Here is a 19135-nt window from a genome sequence, read left to right as displayed (position 1 = left end):
CAGCTACATTTGGATTGCATTTGTTGATTAGTTCCAGTCGCGACAGATAGCTCAGTCTTTATCCGGTCGAAATTTTATTGTTTGGAATGGGTGGAAAAGTACTCTGAAGGAAAGATCCATAAGACTACTTTATTCATCAGGGGAAATACTCGAATTAGTCGCGAAACGAGCACGCGACTGCAAATGCTAGCTTAGAATAATGTACGTAATTTAAATATTCTATGAAACTTGAGAGACTACAGAAACTAACAGCGTCACGCAACGTATCAACAAATCGTGACCTCTTCACTAGCATTGACTTTGACACTATGCATATCTGACTGTAAAACCTCGGTTGCTGCTGAAAAATGTTGATTTTAGCAATAGATAAAGGTTGAATGTCAGCTAGTGAAATCATTTATTTACGATATATAATTATATATTAAAGTGAGAGCGTCGAACGCACTCTCATAATCTCTGATTACTACTAGTTCTAACATTATCACCTACGCAGATGACTCTTTAATTTTCACATCCTCGAATTATTTGGATGCTATCCAACACCACCTCAGCGAAGACATCAATAGCCTGGCCTCCTGGTTTCGAGACAACGAACTTATCATTAATCTCAAAAAAGGAAAAGCTGAAGTAATGCTATTTGGAACAGCAAAAAGATTAAGCGGTTTCGATGGCAAAGAACTAAACCTCTCAGTAAATGGATCTCGTATCGACATGACTACAAATTACAAGTATCTAGGTGTCCATCTGGACCCTACATTGAATCTTGATATGCACTTTTACAAAACATACAAGAAAGCTGCAGGATGAGTGAATTTATTACGACGATCCCGTTCTAACACTGACACCTTAAGTGTTGAACGAATCTATAGAGCAATGATAATACCCATCTTCACTTACTGCGGCCAAATTACGCTTGGTTGGTCAGAGACACGTAGGTGCCAAATAAGAAACTTGGAACAACGAAGTCACAGGATTATTCTGCAAAACTCCAAATGTCTAAACTGTGAACTCCGCCTATCCACAATTGAAAATGTTTTAAAGAAAAAGGCCTGTTTATTTGTTTTTGATTGCCTAAAAGGCAACGTTTGTAGTCCTTTTAAAAATTATTTTAATTTTTCAACCCACGATTTTAATACAAGGAACAGCAGAACCACTATTGCTCTGCCGAAAGTGAAACTTGACTTTGCTCGAAAAAGTTTTTACTTTTTAGGTGCTTCAGCTTTTAATTCTTTACTTTGAAAAATCAAGCAAATTAGCAGTAGGGTACTATTTAGGGAGTCTTTAGATCAATTTTATGTACAGTGTAGTTAATAATTTACGAAGTCATTCTTAACTTATTTTAGTTTTTATCCTTATATTAGGTTATTTAAACAGGACCCCTTTGATAACAGTACTCTTGCACTGAAGGGCTATCCTGTATAAATATTCATTATTATTATTATTTTATAAAGAACCCTTGACTGTGCTCTGTTCTGTTTTAAAGAACTTAAGAAGCGGTAGAGCACTCGAGAAGTGGGGAAAAACACTTTACTACGTCTTGTGTTTCCCCCTACACTGTTTTTGTGCTCTACCACTTCCTTTGTGCTTTGCAATAGAACAGAACACCGTTGAGGCTTCTTTATTTGCTAAACAATGTACCTTATTACATGAAATTTTCGCGACACGTTAATTTCGCCAATTTCGCGATTTAAAAAAAATCGCGAAATTTAAGTGACGCGAAAATTAAATATCGCGAAATTAGCATGACGCGAAAATTAAGTGAGTCACATTACGTCAATAATTTAAAAAAGCGACTTTATTACCATGACACATGTTTATTACAATCATTTTGAACTATTCTGTGGTAATTTTCTGGTCCTCTTCATCACTACTGCTTTCCGTCTCCACTCCAGGTAGCACTTCTTTTGTACAATCCTCAAACTGTTCATTTACTGGCTCCTTGTAGTGCTGTTCCACTAGTTGCTTAAACCTTTCAATTGCCTTGTAGACACTGTGAGAACATCTTTCTTGTTACTGTTTACATAATCAGTTGCGTTTCTGTTTATTTGGACGTTGTTGATTAAGTTGTTTGATCAAATTCAGGGACATGTTAAATAACATTGACAAAGAAATAAAGTGTGTCTCACTCAAAAACGCGAAACTAAAGTGAGTCAAAATGCAAAATTTTCGCAAAATCGCGAAATTAAGGTGTCGCGAAAAATGCGAACCTCAAAATCGCGAAATTAACGAGTCGCGAAAATTTCATGTAATAAGGTAACTTTTAATTAAAATTCTTGTTACGTATTGTCTAATACTGTGATACGTAGGTTAAGGTAAAACAATCTCTCTGTCTGCACTTTGCTCCTTTGGTATTGTTTATATACCAAAACCATATGAATTTATCTTTTATTTCTGGCACATGTTGCAGGAACATGCTACACTTCTCTAGGAATGGAGTATGGCATGATAAGTAACTTGCAGATCAAGGCATCAAGTGAAACACAGGCCAACAAGAAAGACTGGAGTCGATTGAACAGTTTAGGCTGGTGTGTGGGTGGAAGTGAAACCTATGTTTACCTTCAAATTGATTTACTTACTGCCACACTAGTGACTGGTGTGGCTACACAGGGCAAATATGAGTCCAGGCTTGATCACAATGCTGAGGCTGTGACTTCCTTTTACCTGAGGCATAATCTTCATGGGGACAAATGGCTGACATATCATACAGTATGTAGTAGAATACTACTAATATACTAATTGCTTATACAAATGCTGTAATCTGATTGGGCTGAGCCATTGCACATTGTCAGCCATTAGTGTGCAGTGGCTTGGTAAGCATGGTCAACAAAATCTTACACATTAAGAGCTGTATATTGAGCCATAGTTTAGGGGTATACCTCAACTATACAAGGAGTGAGATGTTGTTTAACGTTTTTTGTTTTTCGTTTTGAATGCTTTTCAATTCAAACTGAGGCTTCCTCTATGGCTGTTAGTATGATTTATAGTATCCCACAAATAATATCTTTCAAGTGGTAAACTATGTGTGGTCCTTGGGTCTTTAGTTACCATTTTACAAAATGTGTGGTTTTGCCCATGGGAGTGAAAGGGTTAATGAGCAAGTGGAAAAAGGAGCCGCTGACAATCACATTTTGAATTTCTTTGGTCAGGGAAATATTATTTTTATCAATGAACAGCCAGGGAAAAGTCAGGGGATTTTGAAAAGAGATATCTGGGGCAGCCATGTTCAGGACAGTACTGACAGCTTTATAACTTCGCTTGCTAGTGTCCTCAAGTGAGATGTGATTTAGCTTTGAGCTGCTTACCAAATTCAGTTTCATCTTTACATGTATATTTGGCCCTAAATTATGTTGTGCTAATTCCTATTTTTAAGGATCATGATCAAATTTTCATTCTGTATATATATTACATACAACAGGACTATAAACTGTCCAATTTGGAAATACATTAATTGAATGACAAATTCCAATGACTGACAAAATTAAACACAGTCGTAGACCAAGTCCAATTTGGCAGTCAGAGAAAATGTTTGAATTCAATCCATTCTAAATGGACTAGGATGTAGTCATATTAGCTGTTAGTTATATTGTGTACAGAACTGTTCAAATTACTTGTTAACTTGGACACTATCCAAATTATGTCGACAGTTTTTAGAATAAACAAATCATTGTGTGCATGCCCTATAGATTTTGAGCAACAATTTGATTATGACAATTTGATTATGGCGTTCATGGGCCTTAATAGCATTTACAGACTGATATGTGTTTTTTTTCCTTAGCTCCTGAAAGGTGAATATATTGGTAATAAAGCTGTACAGCACTGGTTAGACCCTCCTTTTGTGGCACAGCATGTACAATTTAATCCACAGTCATCCTTCACATCTGGGCGAGTGTGTATGAGAGTTGATATTTATGGATGTTACACTCCAGGTATTGACTGCATCAATACATCTTTAGGCTTGCTTTGTGCCATTTTGAGAGCTCCTACAGCAAATGTCTAAATTTATTTAAGGTAATTCCCCTGAAATAAAACTGCACATAGATTTTTGTTCAAACTTTGTCCAATGAATATTTATCATGTGAGAACTTTGATGATAAAATAAAGAAGGGGGGTGCCCATGCTCGTTAAGGAGCAGTGAGGCATTGAAAATGTCCCATTTTCACGTTATTTAATGCTTATTACAAGAACGCATTCCAAGTTATTGTAAACTCTTTGTGAGCCCAGACTCATGAAAACCCGTCTCAAACTACAGTCAATACTTGTGTCGGACACAAAGAAACTTTTTAAGTTTGATTTTGGCAGACAGCTGGATCCTTGTTAAAATATTGGAATCAAATTACTTGCCACGGCTATCAAACTGCAAAGTAGAAAGACTACAGTGCAGCTGCTATTTTCCTTACTTATTCAATTTTTAAACATAGAAATCAGATCAGTCTTTTCTCACGCAAAGCTAATGATTAGTTGATTAAAATGACAGGAAAAACATTTGGGGTGCCCGAGCTCGTTAGTGAGCTATAGCCATTTTTCAACTGACAGAACTCAATATCAAGGCAAATCCGCCATGTTTTGAATGTGCGTGTGCACGAACACGCGCTAATGACGCCATAAATTATGCGCAGTAAGGATGTGCAATGCAATACAAGGGAATGACCTTAAATTAAAGGTTTCCAATTCAAAGCAACTGAAAATCAAGCTTGCCTGTTCATCCCATCAAAGAGTAAATAAGGTAAAATTCAATTAAAAATAGACGAGAAACCAGGGTAAAACATAGTTAAACAATTAAAATGTTCTCTGGTTGAAAATTTTGGTTAAAATGAGCTTTCGGCTTCCAACCTTCAGCCTTTAATTCTGCTAGGTATCATCATTTTGTTTAATATTTAGGATGCTTTCATGCCTGGAGAGGGAGGGTGGTTGGCAAAATGACCATGTAAGTCTGAAAATATTAGCTAATCCTGGCAAAAAATTAAGAAAAATAATAATTATAACCCATTTTCCTGTGACATAAATTTATAATAACCCATCCCATTATGACAAAGAATTGTTTAACGAAATAGACAGATTGCCAATACAATGTAAATGTGATATTTGCATGTACATAGTTGCCTTTTAAAAAACAGCCAGAAATACAAATTGAGATAGATATGTCTCAGAAACTGCTAATAATTCTCTTGAAAACAAACTGTAAAGCAAATTAGCCCAGCTAGGGAAAATTTTGTGATTTTCAAACACACCGCTATTTTTTTATGATATATAGTAAAAGGTGAATGTACACCACGGTATAGTTACAAGAACCTAGTCTAACCATACCAGATCTCACTCAAAAATTACACTGAATCGACTGCTATACTGTGACTTAATAACACCTGACACTCATTTACTTTGGGTAGGTATTTCCATGTAAGGTAGTAATGGTATATTTCCTAGCCTGATTTACAAATTAAAGCAGTCCGATTGTTTAGAAACTATCGGTTTGGTTAGTAATGACAATTGTGATATGTGTTTTGGAGGTGGCCATAAATAATGGATGTTATAGTTAAGAAATAGAAAACATGTACCGTGTTTCTATCGAGTTATAGAAACACGAGTGGAAGTTTGGGAGAACGAGGAATGCTGTGGGAACACGAGCCGCAGGTGAGTGTTTCCTCAGATTTTTCGAGTTCTCCCAAACTTTGACGAATGTTTCTATGTAACAATTTGATTATGAGCTCGAGATTGCTATGAGGTGATAGTTGATGAGGCCGAAGGCCGAATCAACAATCGCCTCATAGAAATCGAGAGCGAATAATCTAATTGTTTTAGTAGAATTCTAACTGAAATTAACGCAAGTAACGGTTTCCAATTATTTTTCTACACATTATCGTACTTAACGCTTTTACAACATCGCACGTATATATTGAATTGTCTTTGGTAAATTTGCACTTGTGTACGCGTGGGCATCCATTTTTTCAATATTTTCAAGTTTTTATAGTCAAGAAACTGTTAATGTCCTTCTTTTAGTCTTCTCAGACATTTAATTATCCATTTACATCTAAACTTTCATCCAAAACTTTGAAAAAAAAAAGAGAAAAACGTCGCATTTCGTGGACGGCCGACAGCCACTCCACTCTAATGGCTTATAGTATACGAGTAGCTTAGCCAATCAAATTGCAGCATTTTTATTAGTATACTAGTAGAATTCTACTAAAACTCAATAGAAACATGGAGAACATGTTATCTATTTCATTAGGAAACGCCGCGACGAAAAAAAGGAAAACAACTTGTTAACTTTGATTATCAAAATGTAAATTCACCCCCCCCCACCCCCCCGCTTATTATGTCAACAGCTCGTGTTAGTTCTGTGTTTCTATCGAGTTATAGAAACACGATTTTTAACCAATCAGCGCGCATATTTTCTTAGGATTTTTTTCCTTAATGTACTTAAGAAGCAGTGATCCTGTGATTATATATTGGCATTGGCACTCAAAGCTTGAAGATTTGAGCACATTTTGGTAGATAAAGCAATTTACTCTAACAGTGCGTTGTGCAATCCACAGGTCACATATTCAACACTGAACCTATAAGACACAAAAAAACCTCTTTCTTGTTCAAACAGAATTCTTTCCTGGTTATCCAACTCTTGGGATGGAAAGTTTCAGCATTGGTGACTCACAACTAAGAGCATCCTCCCAACAAGATATTTTTTATGGGCCGGAATGTGCGCGACTGAATCACTATATCAATAATGGAGCCTGGGTTCCCAAGACTTCAGATGCATCACAGTTCCTTGAGATTGACACTGGATGGATTGTAATCCTCACAGGCATTGCTATTCAGGGACATCCTGAATTGCCGTATCGCACAACTGCTTTTCAGATTAGAATTACAGTGAACTTGAATCAGCCATTTCAGTCGTATCCTAAAGGGAAAACTCCTAAGGTATGTGTTCAGGTAGCAATAATTATTGCAGATGCAGAGAAGGGTTAGAGCATTTGATGCGAGACAGGCAGGCCTTTTAACAGGTAGACAAACAGATGGACAGACAGACAGATGTACAAATAGAGGTGCTTTTGATAATGGTTTAACTTAACAGTACCATCTCTTAAATGAGTCTCGTGCACCAGTTGCAGTTGTGTATAAAACATAAAAGACTAAAAAATGAATAACTTTAATCCAATGACTCCTGGAGCTTTTTGCCAAAAAATGCATTGTTTGGACATTTTTGGTCTGGATTTGAGCCAAATTAGCTGCAATCTACTCAAAAAGGCATTTGCAACACGATAGCGTGGCTTGCTTTCAACAAACATCGCGTTTTATGACACTTTTGCTTGGGCATGTGCAGAAATCAAAATTTAAAGATTGTGACCTACGTCTTTAGGCTTTTATTATTATTATTATTATTATTATTATTATTAGTATTACTATTACTATTACTATTATTATTATTATTATTATTATTATTATAAGTCCTTAAAGTCTTGCCGCTTTTAACTTATTATTATTATTATTATTGTTATTGTTATTATTATTATTATTATTATTATTATTATTATTATTTCGCCTTTCCTTTTTCTTTTCTCATCTTTTTGCTGCAGTGATTCAGACCCTCTACTGGGCTTGCTTCCAATTCATAAAGTCCCGAGAAAGCATCATCGAGACAGGCAATTCTTCCCACGGAGTAGCCAAGTGTAGTCGAGGGAAATTTTGTTCTGAGTTTTTCACTTAAATTTTTGAGCATCTTCGAGCCTATTTCAGGCCCCATTGACCCGATTAGTCTGATCTGGGCATCATTGGAAAGACATTTTTCTCCTGCAGAACTTGAGTATAGACGATGCCAATTTTGGTCAAAGCTGATGACATCAAAAGAGGAACAAAGGGCAACGCTCTTCACTGCTGGTTACGGCCAGCACCAGCGTTAAGGAGTTAATGCCCTAGGAAAGGCAATACAATAAGCCAAATTTCATTTAACTTCATTACTACTAGTTGCAAAATCCTATATTACAAGGTTGAGTTCAGAGACGTCTGTGTAACATGAATGTTTGCAGCATTATGTTGGTAGCCACACCCAACCTCCAAACATGGCGGTTCAGAAAAGTGGTATTTGGCTGCTCTCTACCCTTGGTCTTGCCTGGCTGGTCCTTTTAAGAGTCAAAAAGCATACTAACCTAGTCCAAGGTTATTGACGCTCGAAAGCAACTGATTCTCAAATAAAGTTGCAACTCCAGAGCAGGAGATAAACTATGACAATTTTTCTCACATATTTGGTAATTTTAGGCCTTTTTCTAACTAATTGAAGTGTTGATTTTAAATTCAAATGATGCTATTGTGTTTGTGTTTTTTGCGTTATCATACATGCTAGAGGGTGACTTATCTTGAAATTTGCAGGAATTTTTGGGCAATGGTAATGAAGGATATACCATGTATCACTCCATTTCACCAAGTCCTTACTGCCGCTATGTACAGATACGCCCTGTCAGCTGGGCGGACAAAATAGCACTGAGAGTAGAATTGTATGGGTATGAGGCAGGTAAATAGTTATTGAGGACAGTCTATTGTTCCTAGGTAGTTAATGAAGTGATGAAGTCAGTATACGGTTAAATTCTCTTTGTCATGGGCATGCATCAATTTCCTATACATTACATAATTTACTATATGATTGGGAGGCTGTAATGAGCTCCAGAGAGCTGTGACAATGCAAGATACTGCAAAGTTTCCAACAGCTTTGTGGTCCCCTGATTGGCTGTATTCTTCAGCCTTTTCAGTTGACATACATCAATATCTTCTCCTCCCTTCGGCAACACAGCGAAGCACATCTGATCATCCTAAGTATACCATTTTCAACACAACTCTTCAACTCCCCCAAATGTTTCACGTTCTTTTCTGTTCCCTGGATTTTTTCCTGCAACTGCAGATGTATCTTATGAGTAGATTGATGAGATAAACTAATTGTATTTACAACCGCAAAGGAGCAGAAAACAAATGTAAATAATTGCTTTTGATTTCTTGGTGTCTTCCAGTGAGCATTAGTACTGATACAAAATTGTGTAATTTAGATTGTCTCAGTAGGATGGGCATAATAAGAGGAGAAATCCTTTCCACGCAGTTGTCAGCTTCATCAAGAGCACATCATTATAGTGGACCAGAATTTGGTCGCCTTAACATAGGCCTTGGTTATGGAGCATGGTGCGCAGCCAAACAGGACAAAAATCAATATTTACAGGTAGGAATAATTGGGGGCTTGGGGGCTACCCAAGTTAGAGCAGGCTCTGGTTCTTAAGGTGAGGGATAGTGCTCTTCATTGGGTAATTTTCTCTATCCAAAAGGTAAATGTTAGCTAATGTAAACAAGACATACTAAGCTATGCACTGGATAGTGGTTTATCAGCTAGTGGACAGCCTTATCTGCCGTTTGACCAGATGCAGGGTTTATTTATTTGTTTTTAAATGGAAGTTAAGCTCATTAGAGTACTGTCAGACCCCATTTACAGCGCAACTACTTAAGGTGATTTCTACAGAACATTCGAGCAATAATGGCAAAAATTAAGTTGCCAAAAAACCTCATGGCATGGTAATATTTTGAATACAGTTAAGATGACCTTTTGAGACTTAAGCTCTCAAGCTGACCGCGTGAAGTTATCCATACTTGAATTAAAGCAGACGTTTCGCATTAGTTGAAAACACAACACACGCTTTAAGCATTCTTACAAGGTTTGACATTAACTTTCTCGAGAATGCTTCAGAATTTAATTGCGGGATTGCTTAGAGAAATGAACTAAAGTGAGTTGTTTTAAATAGTATTCCAAAAGTTACCGTGCTATGAGTAGATTTTTAGTAAATAATTTTTGCACTTATTGCTCGAATTTTGAGCAGAATCCATCTTAATATCCCACTTTTTAATTTGCTTATAAGTGCCCAACCTCAGTTAAGGTGATTACTGCTTTCGTTCCTTTTAAAATGAATTAAAAAACTGAGATACTGTCGAAGATTTGGATGTGCCATCAAAATCCACATAATCAACAGAACACTACATGTCCGCTTGGAGTTACAAATTTTATCTTCTCATGTTGATGGTATGATCACTCAAAGATAAAATTCCGTATCCCCTAATGGTCATGTTACATTGTCTATTTATATACTGTTTTCTAGTCTCCTGATTATTAGCCCAGCCCCAGCTATAAACCCATTCAAAACCCCTTTCAAAGTTGGCAAGCCCAAGGCTCATAGCTGGAATTATGAAGATGATTTTAATTTTTGTGAAATCTTTCAGGTTGACATGTTAGAGATGATGTTTGTTAGTGGTGTGGCTACTCAGGGGTGCATGATCAATGACAGCTGGGTCCGTTCTTACAAGTTTGTTTACCGTGGTGATGGTAAAGCCTGGACCAAATACACAGAAGCAGACACAGAGCAGGTAAGGATTTCACTTTACTGAAACTTCCTTTGTTTCGGCGCGTGTGTCACATCTGAAAAGAGTAGAAATTTTACGTTCAGTGGCTTAACTTTCTACATGTAAAATGTACTATGAGGCTGAAAAACCTATTTAAAGATGATTTGCAGTCCGTACTACGGCGCACTCTCGAGAGTTTGTTTACGTTTTTGTTTTGTTTCATGTAAGACATCACAAAATGTAAAGTTAACAGGAAGTAAATTCAAAATTTCATGTCAAAAGCCGTTATGGATGCGAAGCTTTATGCTTCGTTCTTTCTCATATCACTTGATGAAACAACTTTGCTGAGACTGTGCAGTACGGACTGGAAATCATCTTTAAAAGTGTCAAATGTTTGCGTCAACTAGACTATTCGGGCTTAGCCCTTCCTCAGTATGATGAAGTTGAAGAAGGGCTAAGAACTATTTGACACTTTTTCAGCCTTATATTACTTTTTATCTTATACTACGATTATCAGTTTTGTAGGGTACGACAAAAGTTTGGTGACCACGTTTTAATGTTGAACTTGTCTTGTCGTCACAGGTAACTGGCTCCGTTTCTAGTGGCAACCTGTCGGCCTTTGACGTCATTAGCAGCAAAGCGCGCGAAATTGCAGGCGACAATATTATTACTATTAGAAATGAGGAAAGTTGCGCATGGCAACACCGTAATTTTAGGTGAAAAACCACGTCACCAGAGCTCTGTTGCGCCCCACTCAACTGATAATCGTAGTGGTGTCACCCATCATTTGATTGTACAGAAACTGCAGTTCAGTGATTGGTGACTTGAAAAAGACGGAAAAGGCAAGTTTAAGAAAGAGTCTACACTCTACAACCACAAGTCGTGACTCTTTTTACTATATATCGTCCACTGCATACTTCGTAATTGAAATCTAGCCTATTATTTGTCAAAGAAAACCTTCATCATAGTGTTGGAACAAGTCACATGTCATCACTAAATTAATGGAGATATGTTTGCAGTTTTCATATCATATTTATTGAAAATTTCAGATGTTAAGTTGTCAGAGGCTGTAGCAAACTTTGGATATCTTCCCCCTAGTGTTGTAATGTTAAGTGATACAGTTAATCAGAGGGGTTTTGTTGTGGAGTATGGGGTTCATGATGACCTATTTTATACTACCTGTCGTTCCAACACCTAAAGGCTAATTTGGCTTTATCAACTGGGTTGATAATGTAAACTGGCCACCGTAAAGAGATTCAGAAGCTGACGTTTCGAGTGTTAGCCCTTAATCGGAGCCAATCGGATTCGCTCCGACGAACGGCTAACGCTCGAAACGTCAGCTTTCGAATCTCTTTACGGTGGCCAATTTACATTATCAACCCAGTTGATAAAACCAATTCTTGTTATACTCTCCACCGACGCAGCACCACAGTTTCTTTAGAAACTTACCACCTAAAGGCTAGCCTTGGCTTTGAACAACTTCATTTCAGTAATCTTATTTGAAATTGTACGTATAACTTGGATGCCCTTTTTGTTTAAACTTGTAATGATAGCCCTTACTCTCTGGAACTATATACGTAATGATATATTAATGATTAAAACAAGTTGTTGCTGTGTAGCACTTTGAATTATTCAAAGTGCTTTTCTACCAAATTATGGCGGACCCAAGCGATAAGCTTCATGAACTGCTGCTGCCACTTAACAAGTCCACTTACTGCACACGAAGCCGGGGATACTTCAAACTACCGATTTGTAGGACTTATAGGTTTAGAAACACTTCTATCATGAAGCATAGTTTTAATTATAAATAGTTCGATATCTTATTATATTGTATTATAATATTGTATGATATCATTATTGTATTAAATTTTTAGGTTTTGTCTTTTATATTTGTAAGTTTAACGACTAGTTAAGTATGTCACAATTTAGCCGCTTCGGGGGCTGCAATGATTTACTTAATAAAGCTATCTATCTATCTATCTATTAATTGAATTGCTTTCGTTTTAGTTGACAACAATTGCTTAATGGTATTTCTAGACATGTTTCGGGAAAAACCCCTTCTCTTCAGTCGCAAATAAACCATTTATCGCAAATGAAGCATTTAACGCTTCATGTGCGACTGATGAAGGGGTTTTCCCAAAACGTCTCTAAAAATTACCATCAAGTACTACAGGTATTAAGGCATAAGAGAAAAGTGTTTGTATTATTTCCTTCTCAGGAAATTGCAGCCAACTGGGACAGGAACACAGTAGTGCTACACTTCTTTTCTCCTGTCCTTTTAGCGCAATGTGTACGCTTTTTACCACAAAGCTGGGAGAATGCAATTTGCATGAGAATAGAACTGTATGGTTGTTCTATGGGTAAGAACTGGTCTCATACTTCCTAAACTGCCATTTGATTAAGAGTAAGAGATGTCTATTCTTGGTAGAGGAGCAAAATCCGATAAGGTTACAGACAAGCCATGTTGAAGTGCATGGCTTGGTGAGACCAATACCTGATTCGTCGCCAGTGCATTAAATGTGCAAGATAAGATAACTGAGAACAACAGTTTTAACATGGAAGGATTTTTTTCAACTTTAGATCAATTTCCTTGTGCAGAGGGTGGTGGCTGTAGCCCTCAGGCTGTGTGCATGGCTCTTGACAAGGAGAACGAAGTTTGTGTATGCATTGAGGGATATCATGGAAATGGCAAACTTTGCAAAGGTAAAGAAATTATTTTAACAGATTAGTGTTTTCAGAACAAGTTCGTGCGAGCATTGGCGAGTAAAACGATACTAGTTGCTATACTTGCATGCTATCTGAATGCTAGATGCTTCAAATGGTTACAGTAGTAAATGGTAAGGTGTACAAGGGGGATGTAATATATCAAACACGAAAGACCGTGTTTGATCGCATTTCCAAACACCGAGAAGAGAGTTGAAAATAAGACGCATAGTGGAGTATTTTTTACGAAATTCGAGGTGTTTGGAAATGTGGTCAAACACTGTCTTGAGGGTTTGACATATCTTCTCAACCAAAACTTAAACCGACGAGAAAACGGGGAAATAAAATCGTAAAAATCTATATGTTCATTAAGATCAGATATCCAAACGCTGTCACGGTCATGATTTCCTTTAGTTAACTTGATGAATTATTAATGAGTTCGAGAAAGTTAATATTTTCTCTGGACACCACACCTTAGTGCATTTAGGATCCCACGAAGATGGAGTACATTTGCAAAATTATTACTGACAATATAACACGTGATGATACAACTTCATCTAACTTAAAACAAACCTATTAAATTCAAACGAATTCTAACGTTATCACATATTTTGTTTGTAACGGTGCTATTTTCTTGTTTAAGTACATGTTATTTGAGCAAACTTTTTTGAGAAGTGCACAATCTTGATCAGGTACTTAGAAGGTAAAGCTTGTACCAAAGGTTGCACTGTGCTTTTTGTCTGGTTTATGGCAGAGTTTTATGTTCACCCTCCTTTTTACAGATTTAGATGAATGTGCAAGTGACAGTGCAAGTCCTTGTCCGGAACACACAGACTGTGTCAACACTGAAGGTTCATTCACATGCAACTGTCGTCCTGGATTTACAAAACAGCATTCTACGTGTGAAGGTAGATACCTGATTAATGAATACAATAATTAATTAGCAAAGAATTTGTTAAACCCTTAGGACATCTTGATCGACTATACTGGCAAGAGGATTGATGTATGAAAAATAAGGACTGACCCATTATGGCAGAAGTTTTGCAAAATGTTGAAAATGTCTACTTTGTCATACAGCTGTCCTTTGGCCCGTTCTATTAAACAATTAGATTATGAGCTCGAGATTTCTATCGCGTGATAGTTGACGAGTACACAACCCGAATCAACTATCACGTATAGAAATCAAGAGCGAATACTCTAATTGCTTTAGTGTAAATCAACTAGTCATTCAAATCTCTATCTAAATCCTCTTCACAGACACTTCGAAAACGGAAAGAAGCGGCCCCCAGTTTGTCAACTACCGCTCAATTCTACGCCACTCACTATCTACAACAGAATAGATAGTGAGTAGCTTAGCCAATCAGAATGGCATTCGTGATAGTACGCTTAGTAGATTTATACTAAACAGGTTTATACTTAATAGTTCCTCGTCAACCTTACTGAGTCAGACCACCATGTTTGTTAATATAGCTAATCAACATGTATGACAAATTTACTGTTAAGAAATTTTGAAAGTTGTCATGTCGAGCATTTGGCCTAGTTTTCGATCAATCCAAAGAGGTACTACATTTAGGTGTTTGCTAGTATGTAGCTCGACAATTTATTTAATTACGCTATGTTAAAAGTGAGGAAACAGACTTGAAGACACTTGTCTTCATCCCCAATGCAATGTTTGAGATTTCAGTGAAGAAATGCTTTAAGAGGCGTTACTCGCAAAACTTTATATCCACAAGTTCCTGGAAGAATGTGACAGGAAACTGTTCAAGAAAATTAGTAGCGATAGTTCTTACCTGCTGTACTCTATTTTGCTCCAAATCAAAGCGTCCTCCATGTGATGAAGATGTAGTACTAGTCAGTTACCCAAGATAAATGCTGAACGTTTTAAAAGAAGTTTTTAATAGGCTTAGTTTTAAATACAGTTTAGCAATATGAGAAATTCTTACTGTAAACGCCTTATTATTTAATCCTTTAAAAATTTATGCAACGTTTGATATGTATTGTATCGAATGAATAGACATTATTATTATTGTTGTTATTGTTATTGTCATTGTTATTGTTATTATTATTATTATTATTATTATTATTATTATTATTATTATTATTATTATTATTATAAGTCCTTAAAGTCTTGCCGCTTTTAACTTATGGTGCCGAGTTCAATCTGTGAGCCTAGGGCAGTCATAAGTCTGCTGGATTACTTGATGGATAGAGTCCTCCTAAGTATGTGAGCAGTTCCAACGAGGACGGTCTTCTGTAGCTCTGTTATTCTAATATTGCCTGGGATCTTGCCGATGTAGTTTTCTGTTCCCTTCTTGACAAGCCCTTCTTGTCCCTTCTTGGGACAGTTGTTGTTTTCATTCCCACGTTTTCTCAATTTCAATCTCAAGATCTTTGTACTTTGTGAGTTTTTCCATTCTTTTCAAGGAGGTGTTTCTTTCTGTGAGGATGGACATATCGATAAGCAGACAGGTTCTCTCCTTGTCTTTCACCACCATGCCTGTTCTGTTTGCTTTTATCTCTTTGTCGGTTTATTGGCGTGTCCCAAAGTATAGTCGCTGTTTGGTTTTCTGTCACAGTAGCTGGTTCATGGTCGTAGTGTTTATCTTGCACTTTGATGTTATAGTGTTTGCTATTATTATTATTATTATTATTATTATTATTATTATTATTATTATTATTATTAAATATAGCGCAAACGTACCTGAAAGCAGGCAAATCATTCTGCCAGGAGTTTGAGGTTTTTCAGGTTTTAAATTGTTTTTACATATTGTATAAATTACATTATTGCTATTTAGGATAAAAAACGGACTTAGAGGTGGTTGGGCTAGAAATGTATCTTTCAGATAGTTCAATTAGTTACTTCTGTCTTCTGTAGTTTCAAATGGTTTTCTAGTCATTGCAGTTTTGCTATTTCTTGTCCATTCTTTTCTTTCCACATAAGAAAATGATAAGTTTTCTTCCTCTCCCTTCTCTCTCTTAAACTGTTTTAAGACGGAATCCACCAGAAGTTTTAGTAACAAGTGAGCAAAAACTTTGTATCAAGTTTATTTACATCATATTGCAAACTTCTGTGTAACTGTTTAAATATCTTTAAAAAATCATTTCTAGCAGCACCGAACATCAAAAACAAATGTTGCACTTCGTATGAAACACTTGAAAGTACTGGTGAAATGAAACTGTTGATGAAATATTACCTATGTTTGCACAATTTCTGTGAACTTTGAAATTTATTTTCTCTCCTTCCCGTGGAAAATTGTTTTCGGTGTTGTTTCAGGCAACTATTTATATCTTTAGCTTTAAAAAGATGTAAAAAGGACTGTGAAATACTCAAAATTATTCTGGTATAATTTTTTAATTGTCCACTAAAAACTGAAATTGCTCGATTTTCTATCTGATTTCGTCCTAATGCGACACTGTATTTTTCTTTTTCAGACGTGAATGAGTGTAAAGATGATATTTGCCCGTCACACATGAAGTGTATCAACACGTTTGGCTCTTACACCTGTGATTGTACCAGTGGAAAAGTATATAATGCTGCAGATAAAACGTGCATCGGTAACTGAAATGCATCTAGAAGAGTCACCTTTACTTGTTATATAGTATATAAAATGGGAGCCCTTTATAGACATCATTAATTAACCATTAGATTACTAGCTACAGAGTTATATGATGTGATAGCTGATTAGGCCGAAGGCCGATCAACTTTCGCCTCACAAAAATCGGGAGCGAATAATCTTTTTGTTTTTGTAGAATTCTAACTAAATTTCTTTCAAATTAGCGATTGTTTGAACAGTTCATTACAAAATTTTGAGGTTTTAAAGACGCATCACAGTCAATTTTCTTTCTTTTGTGTCCCTGGAAATTGAATTATGTTTTAATATTTCTGCATGTTCCTCGGAACAGCGGAGGAACAAGAAAACATTGTCATTATGTTGACAACCTCCAGCCACTGCGCTCTAATTGCTTAGCCAATCAGATTGCAGCATTTACATTAGTATACTAGTAGAATTCTTCCAATTAACAATTATTTCACGAGATGGTAGATAGCCAACGAAGCACGTAGCACCGAGTTGGCTATAATCATCTCATATCCAACAAGTGTGAGTGGAATAATTGGTTTATTAAAAACGCCTCCAAAATAAAGAAAACTAAACTAAACTAAAAATATAAACATCTCAAAAATTACGCCTTATAACACTTGCAGAGCTTGGTGTAACGGCTCATATACAGTCGAACCTCGATTATCCGGAGTTCTTGATTATCCGTACTTTTTCTCTAGTCCCAATTTTGTCATGAATATTTATTAGTCATGATCAAGATGCGTAGCAATATTCTTTTTAGAACTATAGCATTGAAAAGTGCAGTCAAAAGCGAGTTTGTTTTGCTTTTAAAGAGCAAAAGCAGCGCTCGCACGCGTCGCAACTAATGAGCAACACTCGAATGAGTTCTGATTGGCTCAGAGTTGAGTGGTTCAAGATATGCAGTAGACCATATTGTTTTCCAAATGATTTGTAAAAGTGTTGCTTCACGATTAAATGTTGCTATTTAAACAGTTTTGTTCTTCATTAATATTCATATTTTTGATTATCCAGACCCTCGATTATGCGGACTATTTCGTCTAGTCCCAACGAGTCCGGATAATCAAGATTCGACTGTGTCATGTTGGCTAAGCCAGTGAAAGCTTTTGAATTGCATGCATTACCCAGTGATCCAGTTTGTAATAATGTGTGATATGCGATGAACATATGCTTTCTAGACATGAAAACGTAATGTATGGCTGTGATAATGTCCTAAAATGCCCAACATTTGGCAGTTATTCAAATGGTGGATAACGGTTAAATGTCTGTCTGATGGACGAGTGCTAGGCAACTAGCTTTGCAGCAAGCCTGTTCATTACATTCGTCTTTTTGTTGTTTTTGTAGATGTTGATGAGTGTAGTGTGGGCGCATTCACCTGCCACCCTCTTGCTAGTTGCGTTAACACCTTTGGTTCATATTACTGTGCATGTCCTGCAGGATACACAGGTCGCGGTAAAACAGTTTGTGCTGGTATGTAAAAATGCTGCAGTGAATAGTGTTTACCTTTTAGTAGTATAACCTTGGAATATCAGGGCTGTGCTCTGGAAGTGCCCGGGTACCACAAACAGCTAACTTCTACCTTTGGGCGACTTGATAAACTTCTTTTTTTCACATAAGCTTTAGTGCTAGGAACCCAGGATTTCATGGCTAGAAGCCTTTGGATTCCTCCTAATTTATCTTAGATGGCAGCCTTGAATATGCACTGCAAAAGCAAAGGAAATCTCAGTTTACTTTCACGCAGTTCCTGATATACAACTAAGCCTCTTACTTGAAATGATTTGGCATAAATGTGTTACAAAAAACTTTGATGAATCATGCTTTTAGGGATAGATGTTACGCATTTGAAACTTTATGTTACTATGAAACTTGAATTGTATCGTTAAGGTGGCTGAACGTAGTTTCTGACACCTGTGTTTCGTTCACCTTTTTCTCTAAGACCCTTGATCCTTTGGTCACCAAAAATGGCAGCAGGCAAGTTGATACTTAAGCCGACGTATGTGTCGTTATCATGACAACATGAATAAATATAAACAGGCCTTTAAAATCGGTTTTGTTTATTTGCAGAAAATCTAGTCATTAGATTTTCTTTATAATTTGCATGCAACAAGCTTGTAATGATACTCACAAGTTAACACTATTTTGATAATAATTTTACAGGCCGACCAGCACCGTTGACAAGGTTCTTCATGATTGGCCAAACGAAACAATGAGTATACAACACAAATAATGCCCCTAGCCGTAAAAACAAAAGAGTTGCAGATTAGCAAGAACGAATCAAAATAGAAGTTTTAAAGGGGTGCAGGTCTACCCAATGTAACAGACAGAACTTTAGTTATCCCTTGCGGAAGGTTCACTGGAACATCTAGAATTTCCTTTGTTAAAGGTCAATTTTTTTCAATACTCCAGATATTTATTTCCTAAAGTAATTTCGTGCCAAATTTCGCGAAATTCTAATGAGTGGTTCTCGAGAAATAGGCGTATTTCCGACAAAGCTA

General features: G+C 36.6%; 2 protein-coding genes across 5 annotated transcripts in view; both read left to right on the top strand.

Annotated features, from left to right (window-relative positions):
- LOC110053282 (uncharacterized) overlaps nt 1-7174 on the top strand; it is an 80093-nt gene extending 72919 nt beyond the window's left edge. Inside the window, exons 9-12 of one of the 2 annotated variants that reach the window (XM_020759495.2) lie at nt 2408-2706; nt 3776-3926; nt 4879-4924; nt 6590-6722. In XM_020759495.2, the coding sequence (XP_020615154.2) occupies nt 2408-2706; nt 3776-3926; nt 4879-4924; nt 6590-6641 (548 nt within the window). In that variant the 3' untranslated portion in view covers nt 6642-6722. Of the gene's footprint in view, nt 1-2407; nt 2707-3775; nt 3927-4878; nt 4925-6589 lie in introns of both variants that reach the window. The other variant, XM_020759493.2, reaches the window with a different exon arrangement.
- The window catches only part of LOC110053283 (uncharacterized), a 28360-nt gene continuing 16001 nt past the window's right edge, over nt 6777-19135 (top strand). The window contains exons 1-8 of one of the 3 annotated variants that reach the window (XM_089280781.1): nt 6777-6912; nt 9027-9193; nt 10240-10383; nt 12578-12719; nt 12940-13062; nt 13845-13970; nt 16495-16617; nt 17985-18110. In XM_089280781.1, the coding sequence (XP_089136907.1) occupies nt 9041-9193; nt 10240-10383; nt 12578-12719; nt 12940-13062; nt 13845-13970; nt 16495-16617; nt 17985-18110 (937 nt within the window). In that variant the 5' untranslated portion in view covers nt 6777-6912; nt 9027-9040. Of the gene's footprint in view, nt 6913-8333; nt 8501-9026; nt 9194-10239; nt 10384-12577; nt 12720-12939; nt 13063-13844; nt 13971-16494; nt 16618-17984; nt 18111-19135 lie in introns of those variants that run through there. The other 2 variants (XM_089280782.1, XM_089280780.1) reach the window with 2 other exon arrangements.

Source organism: Orbicella faveolata, unplaced genomic scaffold, assembly GCF_042242905.1.
Source record: "Orbicella faveolata isolate gen_17 unplaced genomic scaffold, um_ofav_v1 contig_48, whole genome shotgun sequence".
Lineage (NCBI taxonomy): Eukaryota > Metazoa > Cnidaria > Anthozoa > Scleractinia > Merulinidae > Orbicella > Orbicella faveolata.
This window is presented reverse-complemented; position numbering and strand designations above follow the sequence as displayed.